The following is a 12,967-nucleotide window of genomic DNA, read 5'->3' on the forward strand; positions in this document are numbered from 1 at the left end:
AAGAAAGAAAGAAAGAAAGAAAGAAAGAAAGAAAGAAAGAAAGAAAGGAAATAAGAAAAAGGAAAAAAAAAAGGGAAGGGGTTGGAAGGAAGGGGGTAGAGTGGAAATAACCCCCAAACACTAAACAGGAACCAAAAATCCAAGAGTTTGTGGTCACCCATCCCCACCCTAAGTTCAGCCCTTCCTGAGACCCTGACCCATCCTCCCCAACCACCCAAATAAAAAAAGAAAAACCCGAAGCCAGGAAGAGTGGTACCTGGGACAGTCACTGAGATTCCGGACACAGGGAAAGGGAAGGGTAGAGTCCAAAAAGTAAGGGCTCAAGGTGAGGATTAATGGAGGCGAGGCTCTGGAAGGAAAGGCTGGGCCAGAGGCGGCGGGGCAAGAGTAGGAGGGCAGAGAGCAGGAGAGTCTCTCCTGGCTGCTACTGCTGCCACAGTCCCCAAGTCCCTCTGAGGGAACGTCACGGCTCATCCTACAGTCTATTCCTGGTCCGTGAGGAGCCTCATAAGCCTAATTCCAAGTCCTCCAATTCCTCTTCTAATGCCCCCCTCCTGGCCAGTTTTTCTAATTGCTCTCTGCTAGGATGGCTGATCTCCCCAGTCTGAATCCGCTGCTGCAGTTCAACTATCTGACGGAGTTTCTTCTTCAGGTTCTTGATCTTCTTGGCTTTATCGGTGGCAGAGAGCGTATCCGGTTTGTCAGGGTTTGTCGCAGGGGTGGCTCGGGGACCAGAGGGAATGCTGGTCGGCTGTGCCGGCTCCTTCAAAGACACTTTATCCAGAGTCCGGCTCAAGGTCTCTACTGCCCCCTTCCCTTGCTGCTGTCGCCTCTTCTCCTTGCGTTTGAGGTTGCGTTTGGCAGTTTTAGAGAGGCCTGGCTCACCCCCCTCGAGCCTTGGTGGGGTAGGGACACTGGCCTCAAGGCTCAACCCAGGGGGCAGCTCTGGTTTACTCTTGAAGAACTTGACATACTTGTTTTCATACCTGAGAGGAACAAAAGCTGTCAACAGATTTTCAGTTCCTCTGTCTCCCAAGTCTGACTGTCTCCACACTGCCTGATCTCCTTCTTCTCATCCCTTCCCTAAGAAAACCAGCTTCCCTTCGCTCCCCTACCCTTGGTATACCATGAACCTGGGAGGGTTTTGGGGGTCAGAGCTGGGAAACTCTTCCTAGCTCTCTGCTAGCTAATGACAACCAGGCATTACAAGACTTCTGCCTCTGCACCTGCTCTCCCAAGTCTAAGTTCTGTTACTTGGGGACTCAAGACAAAAATCCCCCAACTTATGCATGCTGCCCCTGCCCCAACCCAGATAGGACCCACCCACCCCCAGGCCAATCACATACACAGGAACCTCCTCCTGAGGCACGTAGCCTTCTTTTACTTTACGCTGCTTCCTCCAGGTCCCGTCTGGCCGCTGGGTCGAAGCAATATATTTACCTATAACAGGATAAATCACATTTTGAAGACAATCTCCTTGAATTTATCCAACTGTGTTCATTTTCTTTGAGGCCTTGTTTGCCCACTGTGTTCAACTGACCTTTTTTTTTTTTTTTTTTTTTTTTTTTAAATTAATTCTAAGACAGAAGAGCAGCAAGAAGGGCTAGGCCATGGGGGTTAAATGACTTGCCCAGGAAATGTCTGAGGTCACATTTGAACCCAGGACTTCCTAACTGTAGGACTGCTGTTCTATCTACTGAGCCACCCAGGTACCCCACAACTATGGTTTTTCAATAATATCAATAAAACCTTTCAGTTAGAGAAGGAAATCTCGACAACTCCTTTGGTCACCTAAATACAAATATCAGCATATCATTTCTCATGTCTCATATCATTCCACAAATACTTGGGTGGCAAACATTGTGAACCAAGTAAAACAGATGACCCTTTTTCTTTAAAAGTTTGTCATTTAGGGGGCAGCTGGGTAGCTCAGTGGATTGAGAGCCAGGCCTAGAGACAGGAGATCCTAGGTTCAAATCTGGCCTCAGACACTTCCCAGCTGTGTGACCCGGGGCAAGTCACTTGACCCCCATTGCCTACCCTTACTACTCTTCTGACTTGGAGAGACGGAAGGTAAGGGTTTAAAAAAAAAAAAAAAAGCATGTCATTTACTCTGAGGAGAGGAGACTTCAAAAGTCGCTTACAAAGAACATCTATAACTGAACACTCTTCCATCCTACTATGCACAGTGAAATGCTATGTGCGAATAACACGTAGGTATCCTCGAGGAGCTAGCACCCTTCAGTCTAGTAGGAAATGGAAACAGAAACAGACAGCACATATATAGAAGAGAGTATTCAAGAGATGTATATGAGATGAGCAAAAGCCTAGAAGCAGTAAAGTCCGGCTGAGAAGCCCCACTGGCTGAAATACAGGACATTGGGCAGGCTCTGTATGAAGGAGGAAAGGGGCTGGTGCTGAAGCAGCAGCAAATCACCAGTCTTGAACAGCAGAGCTGATAAAACCAGAGCTGGGTTTATTAATAACAACTAATATTTATCTAGGACCTTCTGGCTTACAAAACACTTTACAAGTTATTTCACTTGGTACAAACGATATGTGAGGAAAGTGCTATTTTTTTTTTATTTTATCTTCTGTCTCTTAGATCTAAGGATCTAAGTATTGGTTCCAAGGCAGAAGAATGGTAAGAGCTAGGCCATGGGAGATAAGTCACTTGCCTAGGGTCACATAACTAGGAATTCTCTGAGGTCACATTTGAACCCAGGACCTCCCATCTCTAGGCCTGGCTCTCTATCCACTGAGCCATCCAGATTCCCCTTAAGTGCCACAGTTACCCTCATTTCATAGATGAGGAAACTGAGGGGACTCACTGAGGTCATCCCATTAATAAGGGCCTAAAGGACTAAAATGACAGCAAAGGAAAGTAATAAATGTTGGAGGGGATGTGGCAAAATTAGGGCATTAATGCATTGCTGGTGGAGTTGTGAATTGATTCAACCATTCTGGAAGGCCAATTTGGAATTATGACCAAAGGGCTTTAAAAGACTGCCTGCCCTTTGATCCAGCCATACCACTGCTGAGTATGTGCCCTAAAGAGATAATAAGGAAAAAGATTTGTACAAAAATATTTATAGCTGTGCTCTTTGTGGTAGCAAAAAATTGGAAAATGAGGGGATGCCCATCGATTGGAGAATGGCTGAACAAATTGTGGTATCTGCTGGTGATGGAATATTACTATGCTCAAAGGAATAATGAACTGGAGGAATTCCATGTGAACTGGAAAGACCTCCAGGAATTGATATAGAGTGAAAGGAGCAGAGCCAGAAGAACATTGTACACAGAGACGGATACACTGTAGTACAATCAAATGTAATGGACTTCTCTACTAGCAGCAATGCAATGACCCAGGACAATTCTGAGGGACTTATGAGAAAGAATGCTATTCACATCCAGAGGAAGAACTGTGGGAGGAGAAACACAGAAAAAAAACAACTGCTTGATCACATGGGTTGATGGGAATATGATTGGGGACATAAACTCTTAAGTAATCACCCTAATGCAAATATTAATAATATGGAAATGGGTTTTGATCAATAACACATGTAAAACCCAGTGGAATTGCGTGTTGGCTAGGGGAGGAGGGGAAGGAATTTTTCCAGGTCGCCATGGAAAAATATTCTTAATTAAATAAACAAATTTCAAATAAAAAATAAATAAATAAATGAAAGAATAAAAATTAATCTTGGAGGAAAAAAAGGGTTTAAGGCAAGATTTCCCCATAAGTCTTCTTGACTCCAAGTTCAATACTTTCTAAAGGGCTGAAAAGCCTTAACCTAGAAATTCTGACTGATTACTCCATCAGTAACTACTATGTTTGAGCCAGTATTCACAATATGTTTGATTGTTTATAAGTCATGCTCATACTCCTATACTAATTATGATCATTATACAACTCACACAAAACCCAGACATTTAAAAAAGGATAAAATAAAGATAAAATAATAGAGTCAATAGGGAGTTTATTGAGAGGGGAAATATAGGTGAGAGTTGCAATTTCAGAGCTGTGTGCTTGTGTGCTTTCAGAGCCTGGAGAAGGTCAAGATGAAGCAGAGGGACACATTCAGGAGTTATCTCAATAGTCCAGTGAAGAAGTCATGAAGGCTCTTAAACCAGGGGAATGGTGATGTGACTGTAGAGTAGGGAAGAGATGCCAGAAGGATTGTGGAAATACAAAATAGGGCAAATAGCTAGCTATGTGGGGAAATGAAAACTGAAAGGTTCAAGAAGACATTAAACTTCTGGCCCTGAAGACTAGAAGAGGAAAAGGTTTGGAGGAATGACCTGTCCACGCCCTCACATCCTCCTGTCTCACCTAGAAGAGGGACTCTTATCAGTCACCGCCCTGAAGCATACAGCCCATCCTCTGAGGGAGGCCCCCTGAGCCACTAGGATCTAGGGGGAAGGGGAGAAGTACCCTAGGACAGGAGGCAGAATCTTCCCAATGGAAACAGTTCAGATTAGAAGACTAGATCACCTGAGGGTGGGAGTGGGCAATAGCACACTAAGAAGGGAGGGAAGAGTAGGTGGTGGAGAGAGAATTGGGATAGGACAGGGATGAGGAGAATCTTATAACAAATGATTGCTGGGAGGACATAAGGGACCCCATCTCCCCTTCCTTGCATCAGTCAAACACACAATCCTGGGGACAAGGCCACAGAACTCATCATTTTTGTGAAGGATAAATTAGAAGAACAACTCAAGGTGTGGAGCCCAAGTAGGAGGCTACCCCACCTGTACAGCTGAGAACAAATGAGAATCCCAGCAATGGGAATGGAAAGAAGGAGATGAATGGGAAATTCTGGGAGAGGGAGGGCAGAGAGAGGATTCTATAAACGATTAGATATGGGGGAGGGAGTAATCATGAGGGAGGAGTCAAGCAGGATGGGAAGATTTTGAGCTGGGGTGACTGAAGAATAGTAGACAGACCAGGCTACGGGTCTTCATGTATATGAAGGGTCATCAGGTAAATTGAGGTTTATCCTGCTTGACTTCCCAAAGGAGACAACTAGGAGAAATGGATGAAATCTGCAAGAAGCAGGCTTGATTTTTTTTTTGTTTTGGTCTCAATTTAATGGGGGGGGGGGGGGGGGGGTCAACAATTAGAACTGTCCAAAAAACGAAATTAAATGCCTCAAAAGGCAGTGGATTCATGTTCAGACTGGAGAAGAAATGAAACAATTTCCCTTCTCTCTGTAGAAAATGGGGCACCATGGGTATAGAATGTTACTGGTAAAGTCAGATACAGTTGCTCTGTTAGTCAGTTTTTAACTGTTTCCTTTGTTACAAAAGAACAAGTTTGGCAAGAGGGTAGGGTAAGGATGTAATGGAAAATGACTTGTGCTATCAATAAGTAGCTTTAATAAAACTTTCATAAACACACACAGAGGGACTGGAATGCCCCTCAGTAGAGACCTACTTGTTGGGAATGGTATAGAGGACATTCATGTTCAAGTGTGAGGCCTTCTCCCTTCCCTCAGAGATTCTGAGGCCTCCTGGGAAGATGATTACCTCAGATTTAGAAATGTCAAATTTGAGATGCCCACAGACATTTAGGTAAAGATGTCCAGCAATAAGGTCTGGTGTTGGTGCTTTGGACAATATTCTGTGAAATCCAACCCTGCAAGCATTCCCTAAGGACCACTCTGTGCCAGGCACTGTGCTAAGCATAGGTATACAAAGACAAAGACAGGCCTTGCCCCCAAGCAGCTTACACTGAGGTCTTGGGTTCACAGAATCCTAGATCTACAGTTGGAAGGGATGTGAGAGACTATCTAGTTGAACTCCTTCACATGAAAAAAAAGAAAAATGAGACCCAAAGAACTTGAGCTTAGGCAAGGGGGGGAAATGGACAGGATCTGAATTCAAGTCCTCTGACTCAATGTTCTTTCCAATATCTTGGATTGCTTCCCATTCTATGGGAGGTGGGGAGGTAGAGGATCAATAGGCACATGGATAAGTAAATACAAAATATATAAAAACAAATACCAAGGCATTGCAACAACTGAGGGAATCAGAAATTTCAAGCTGAACCTTGTAGAGAAATGCCATCTGGAAAAAATAAGAGGAGCCAGTGACATAAACAGAAGGGCTGGCCAGATAAGGAGAATTTCAGTATTGGAGAGTAGGAAGGGCCCTCTGGGGCCATCCAATCAAATATACAGCTAGTTCTTCCGAAACACAAAAGGGATCCACATGACATAGGAAACAAGTGGTGGTCCAGACCCTAAGCACTAGGGGAGTATATGGGTACAGAACCAAATGAGAGAAGAAGGCAGGTTTCCAGTTCAAGAGGTGGGGGCCTATAGGTGCCTTAATGTGGTATACAGCATCAGCTGAAGTTCTTTGTCACGAAATCTTGCTTAATGTGTGAGGGTTCAGTCAGAAAATGTGATCAATGTGTGAGAAACAAAAGGAATCAATCATAAGAAAGAGCCCAAAAGAGAAGGCCAACAGTCCCAGAGTTAAAGAGGTTAAGGAAAATAAGGCAAAAAAAAGGTTGCTGGATTCAGTAATAAGATTATTGATAGCCTTTTAAATAGAAGTTTCAACAAAGTTGTTGGGAAGAAAGGCAAACTGTAAGGGGTTAAGAACTGCTCAGATGGTGAGAAAGCAGAACCATCATATAGAGATAATTTCAAGAACTTTGGTGTAGGGAAAGGAAGGAGAACCAGGCATAAAGGACAAAGGGTTTGTTTTTAAAGATTGGGTAATATTTATAAGTAGGTAGGCAGGTACTAATGGTCAGGCAAAGATATGAGAGAGAAAGATAAAAGGGAGGAAAGAGGGGGGAAGAGGGAGAGGAGAAAAAGAGAGAGATGCTTGAGAGAAAAATGTCTCTGATTAGATGAAAGACATATGCTATCAAAATAATCATCTATAAGCTTTAACTTTGGTAAGAAAGAGAAACATCTCTAACTCTGAACCAGAAGGAAAGAAGAGTTAGGAAAGCCTCTACAGAGTTTTTCAGTGTGGAAATGGCCAAGGCTTCTGCCAGGATTAGAGTGGTGGGGGTAAGTTTTGTCAGCCAGAAAAGCTGCTGTGGAGAATAAGATGAGAAACAAAAATGACTGCTGATGACTTCACACAAGTGGGCTTCACATATAATTCAAAGGTATGTAGTAGACAGGAGTAGAAGGATAGGATTCAAGATTTCTTACAGGAGGTGAGTCTTAAAAGGATTCTGAGAAGCAGAAATAAGAGAACAGTAGGATGAGGAATGCTAGAAGGTTTGTGTAAATGCAAAGAGATAGGAAACAGCATATTAAATTCAGCTCATAATCCAGCTTCACAGTATGTAAAGAGGAATAAGGTGAAATAAAGTTGAAAAGGTAGATTGGAGAAGATTTTGGAGAGCATTAAATGGTAGGCAGAGGAGAAATATAACTAAATCTCAAAGGCAATTTTAAGTCACATAAGTGTTTTGTGTAGAGGAAAGAGAAATTTGTGGCATAAGAAACTCAATCTGACAACTGCCTGGGGGATGGGTTGGTGAGAGATCCAAAAAATGGAGGGAGACCAGCTAGATTAAGGACTCCAAGTGAGAAAAGTGATGAATAACTGAATGGACTCAGGTGGTAGCAGTACAAGTGATGAGAGGGAGAACTGAGAGAAATGGGCCACTGACTGGATACTGGGGATAGAGGACAGATGGAAGAGATTTCCAAAAAATTCTGAGGTTTTAAAACAAAATTGTTAAGGATTCAGGGTAATAGCATCTTTAGAAAACAAACAATCTAGAGGAAGAACAGATATGATGGAAGATGGTGAGTTCTGTTTGAAGAGAACCTAGGACACTCTTGAGGTACAGGTGGAAAAGGAATCAGCAAAGGCAAAAGAAGTCAGAGAAGAGAACCAAAACAAAGCAGTGTCAAGGGACATGAGATCATCTATTGGCAGGGATAACTGAGTGTTAAATGCAGCAGAAAGGTCAAGAAAGATGAGAACTGAATCTGACAATTAAAAAATCACTAGCTGGTTTTAATGGAATAGTGGAGTCATAAAATAGGCTGAAAGGGATTAAGGAGTTAAGGGGTAAGGCATCCTGTGTTGTCTATGAATTCTTAAACTTTAACCATGAGAGGGAACAGAGAAATAGGAAATAATTTAAGGGAATGGCAGAATGAAAGGCAGGTTTTTAAAGAACAGCAAGACCTGGAAATATTTATATCAGTAAAGTCATATATAGAGAGATTAAAGATGAAAGAGGAAATGATTAATAAGAAACTCCCATATGAAACAAGAAGGAAGGGGATCATGGGGACAAGGGAAAGGGTTAACTGTGGCAAAAAGGGTCCTCACTTCTGTTACGATTAAAAATGATGAGGGCCGAGATCAAAAGGGAGAATAGTATTGTAATAAAAGCCATGCTGATAGAGATAAAAATCATTAGACCACGCGCCTGTAAGAAACCTATTCCAACCTCACCTCAGCCATTTACCTTTCCTCTCTCCGCGCGCTCAGGTAGCTAAAGAGGAAGTTCAAAGTCACTTCCCCCTATTTTAAAACAGTCCCTCACCTTCAATATCCAAAACAGGAAACCCATTGGGGATCACGGGAAATGTAGTTCCAAGTATCCCAAGTGATTTCAAATGACACACTTCATCCACTGAGACTACAGCAAAGTAGAAAAAGACAATTGGGGTTCTAAGGAAGGAAGGTGAGCACACTTAAGAATGATAGCTCCCAAAGTCTCAGTACAGGAGGAATGAAGGTTACATGTTGAGAAAGAGGTAGATCTGGGGTTGGAGGTTTCATAAGTCAGAGAAGGTTTGGAATAGTCACTGTAGGGAATCAGAAATGACAGCAGTGAAGGCTCAGTTAAGATTAGATAACATGACTTTATAGTGTATCCAATATGAATGATTTCATGATTTATGCATGAGTCTGCTCTACACGGAAAAGCATATATACAATCTGTACTTTGCACATATTTTCTGTATCTTTCTGTCTTGATAACCAGTGGAGAAGTTTCCTCCCTCTGGTCCTTGGGCAAAATGGGTGACCAGTACTACCTAAGGATGACATCTCACTTTCTCAATCTGTTTTTTTTTTTTTTAAACCTTACCTTCCAACTCGGAGTCAATAATGTGTATTGGCTTCAAGGCAGAAGAGTGGTAAGGGCTAGGCAATGGGGGTCAAGTGACTTGCCCAGGGTCACACAGCTGGGAAGTGTCTGAGATCAGATTTGAACCTAGGACCTCCTGTCTCTAGGCCTGGCTCTCAATCCACTGAACTACCCAGTTGCCCCTCTCAATCTGTTTTCTCCTGAGACCTCATCCTAGCATAAGTTTGCTGCCTGCCCCGCTCTTCATACGATTCTTTTCTACAGTTCAGTGAGACAGAGAGCTGAGACCCAGTGACATTAATAGTCGATTAACAGGCTGAGTACAGGGACACTTGTGTTCTGGTCTTAGCACAGTGCCTGACACACAGTGGGAACTTAGTAAGTGCTTGTTGACTTGACTTGAGTGGTCCCTTCCCTGCCCAGGTTGACAGTTTCCCGGGGAAGGTGAATATGCTGAAAGCCACCCACATCAGCAATTAGGTCTCCAAAGAAAAAGCTCAGAGAGTCGGTAAAAAAGAGAAAGGGCCAGACGGAAGAGGGTCTTCTTCCCCAATCCTTCGCCACTTAAGGTGGGTGAAACTAAACTGGGGAGGGGGACGACACAGAAATTGGAAGGGACACGGACGGACCTCGGCCGACTAGCGAGCCGAAGGGTCTCCAGGGGCCAAGAAGAAACTCCCAGGGCTCACTGGAGGCCCGAGGACTAGCCCTGGCCAGCAGAGACCCTTGCCTAGGGTTTGGGTGACCGGAAGCAGAGGGACCCCGCTGCCACAGGCCCGGAAGGGGGCGCAGGTGCAGCCCCGAAGGAGCGAATGAATGGGGTAGGCGGTCCGGGGGGGCGGGAACAGGGGAGGGGCCCCGGGATGGGCGGGGCACAGGTCCCTTCCAAGTCCGCCCTCCACCTCTACCCCCACCCCCAGAGGCCCGGGGAGAGGAGACTGCACCGCCCGCACTCACCGCCGGTCTCGTCAGTTACATAGGGAGTCGCCATCTTGGAAACGAGAACCACTTCCGGCGTGAGTACCACCCTCCCCCAAGGCCCGCCCCCTTCCCCACCGGAAGTGGAGTCCGGAGCTGGTCTCGAGCTGCCATTTTCGTCTTAAAGAGACAGAGCATCCTTGGAAGTCGTGCCTGGAGCTAGGAAAGGCCAACAAAATGGAAGGGCTTGTTAGGAGGGAACGGTACCTTTCAGTTCGTCCTCAGGAGCGGGCTGGCGGATGGACGACATCCCTGGCCTGGCAGTGCCGCAGAGGCGGAGGGGAGGAAAGGGAACGCTGCAGGCCGTAGCCGGCAGCGTGCGCTCTCAGTGTCTGTGGAATGAATGAAAGAGGAGGCCTGAGGCCGTTTCTCTCCGGAGGATGGGGCCGGGACGCCGAGGTCCTCGTGGCTGGCTTCCGCCCCCGTCTCTGGGGCGGCTGCCACGAGCGTCCCCAGTTCAGCCAAGGCCGAAGATCTTGGTTCAAATCCTGACCCCGCGCCTCCTCCTGCTACTTCTCCCAGTGACCTTGGATTAGTCTCCCCGTAGGGGCTGGGCTCGCTGACCTCGCCTACGCTCCCTTCCGGCCCAAGCCTTCCCTCCCCCCACCTCCGCCCTTCACTCCCCCTCCTCGCCTCAGTTTCTTCCTTTGCATAAGATTCCCCCCACTCTAGGTCTCCCGCCCTACCTCGAGGGTGCTGGAGGAAAGAAATGGAGGGAAGAAAGGAGGGGCGTGATCGGAGGGGTTGGGCTTGACCCCGCAGCCCTTCCAGCACTCCCCATAACTGCCCTTCTCCCCTCCCCTTTTACTAAGTGCTTTATCTTCCCGCCCTAGACCTGGCCCCCAGACGCTCAATTCCGCCTGAGGCTGGGAGGGTCCCTGCCTGCCGCTTTCTCCTCGGAACTCCGCTTTTCTTTTCTCCTCTCCTCCCCCGCCCCAGCCCAGCCCACCCCTCACTCCTGCACACTGCTGACATTTAGGTGGCACTTTACCACGGAAATTGTTTCTGCCTCATCCTTCTACCACCCGAGAGCCCTTCCTGCCGGGGAGGGGGAAGGACAGGAGGCATCCGAGCTAGGATTTGCATGAAAGCCCTTTTTCCGAGGGGCAGTAAGTAACTAACACTATGCCCTACCTGCCCCTTCCGCAACTTAGAAATCCGACTATGGCAGATCCCAAGCTCACCAGTCCACCACTTTCTTCTCCCCTCTAGCTCAAACGCCTGCTGGATAAGCGAGATTTATTGGAATACCGCTTGGCATTTAATTCGCAGCTATTAACATGTTACACGCTCCTCTCCCTCCCTTCAGAAGTTTCCACTGTACCCTCCCTTTCCACACGCCCACCCGGTAGTTGCCTTTGTGCACGCGGGTGAGGGCAAGCTGGAAAAACTGGAAGAACTCAGTGGCTCGTTGGCACCAACGCCTGGCATAGATGGGGTCACCCTTTCAATCGAGTCTCTGCAAAAAGGAAACTCTAGAGACGTGGGACAGCTCCCCTCAGGGGCTGCCCAACCCCGCGCCGTGGGCCCCTTCGCTCGTACCTCTTTCCACCCCCAGACATCCTGCCAGAACTTTGGGGTTGGCAGGAAGTGAAACTCGGTTGTCTTAACAGCTCGTTGGGGGACTTGCCTACCCTAGCCGGGGCTGGGGTGTGGCTCTCGCCCCCACCAAAGGCGGGAGGGAGAGAGAAGTGAGGGTGTATGGTAGAAATGAAGCTGTTTTTTCCTCCCTTTGTTCACTGCGGTTTCTTTTTTCTCGATCCTTTTAGTGATGTGGTGATAAGAGGAAACGTGCACCTGGGACGGGGTGCCGCGAGCCCTTCCCTTATACCTACTTCCCACACATTGCCCCAGGGCAGTGGAGGCCAGGTGGAATAGTGGGGGGAAACTGGAGATAATTCACTGAGGGGCTGGGAAGGAGAGAAATTCTGGAAAATATGGGAGTCACTAATCCTACTTCACCGAACTGAGTTCCACTATAATTTTCCAAATTACAGAATCTGATAATCTGAGGCTCTTCGAAAGGGAGCCATGGGAAAGGAATGTGGAGAGGGTGAGATATTTTTATATGAAGCTTTATGGAACGCTGTCTTTTCCACAACTCTGTGAAACAGTACAAATAATATTATTGCCATTTTACAGATAGGGACTCTTGAGGCTCCTACAAGCAGGGAAAGGAAAGAATAAGCATTTATATCACTCCTACTCTGTGTTCATATGGGCTATTTATGCCCAATCTGTGGTAGAGCCTCCCCAGCTCATATTGGTTTGATCAGTCACAGTTGGACACACTGTACTTTTACCCCAATATAGTGACCTCATTTTGGTCCTCTTGAGTACAAAGAACACCAACCAAGTCAGGTGCTTTATAAAAATCTCATTTGATCCTCATCACAAGCCTATTATTGCTTCTGAAGTAGGTTCCTCATCTTACAGCTGAGGTAAGTGACTTGCCCAGGGACACACTGCTAGTAATAATAAACATTTTTTTAATTGCTCACTCTATGCCAGGCACCATGCTAAGCATTTGATAGCTAATACCTAATTTGATCCACATAACAAACCTTGAAGGTGGGTATTATCATGCCTATTTTACTGTTAAGAAAACAACTGAAGCAAACTGAGTTTATTGACTTGCCTGAGGCCGAAGAGCTAATAAATTTAGGGGGCCAAATTTGAATGTAGGCCTTCCTGACTCCAGGCCCAGCACTCTCTCCATTGCTGCCTCTTTGAGTTTAAAGGTCTTGGCCAGCGTCACAAAGGTAGAATTCAAACCCTAGCCTCCAGACTTAAAATTCTCTGCTTTTCCCACAATAAAGCTGCATCCTCTAAAAAGTTTTTGCTGGGAAAGAGAAAAGAGGTCGCTAAGGAGTAGGAAAGAAGAGAAAGTTCTGGGGATTGTTT

At 46.0% G+C, this 12,967-nt stretch overlaps 1 protein-coding gene across 2 annotated transcripts; it reads right to left on the bottom strand.

Moving 5' to 3' along the window:
* Positions 1-70: 70 nt before the first annotated feature.
* LOC123256366 (partner of Y14 and mago-like) lies at positions 71-10,653 on the bottom strand. Of its 2 annotated transcripts, none has more exons than XM_044684999.1 (3): positions 10,271-10,653; positions 1,347-1,440; positions 71-986 (listed from the first exon to the last, which is right to left on the bottom strand). In XM_044684999.1, exons 1-3 carry the CDS (start codon positions 10,311-10,313, stop codon positions 506-508), a joined length of 618 nt encoding a protein of 205 aa, XP_044540934.1. In that variant the 5' UTR covers positions 10,314-10,653; the 3' UTR covers positions 71-505. The 2 variants fall into 2 exon arrangements, with proteins under 2 accessions (XP_044540934.1, XP_044540935.1); XM_044685000.1 differs by lacking the exon at positions 10,271-10,653 and adding an exon at positions 10,043-10,076.
* Between the last annotated feature and the right edge of the window lie 2,314 nt (positions 10,654-12,967).

Source organism: Gracilinanus agilis, unplaced genomic scaffold (genome assembly GCF_016433145.1).
Source record: "Gracilinanus agilis isolate LMUSP501 unplaced genomic scaffold, AgileGrace unplaced_scaffold58170, whole genome shotgun sequence".
NCBI lineage: Eukaryota > Metazoa > Chordata > Mammalia > Didelphimorphia > Didelphidae > Gracilinanus > Gracilinanus agilis.

Coding starts and splice junctions, on each gene's coding strand:
- LOC123256366 (XM_044684999.1), bottom strand. CDS start 10,313: ATGTCGTCCATCCGCCAGCCCGCTCCTGAGGACGAACTGAAAG. Junction 1,441..10,270: donor TCCTGAGGACGAACTGAAAG/GTACCGTTCCCT, acceptor ATCCTGTTATAG/GTAAATATATTGCTTCGACC. Junction 987..1,346: donor CCTCAGGAGGAGGTTCCTGT/GTATGTGATTGG, acceptor TGTTCCTCTCAG/GTATGAAAACAAGTATGTCA.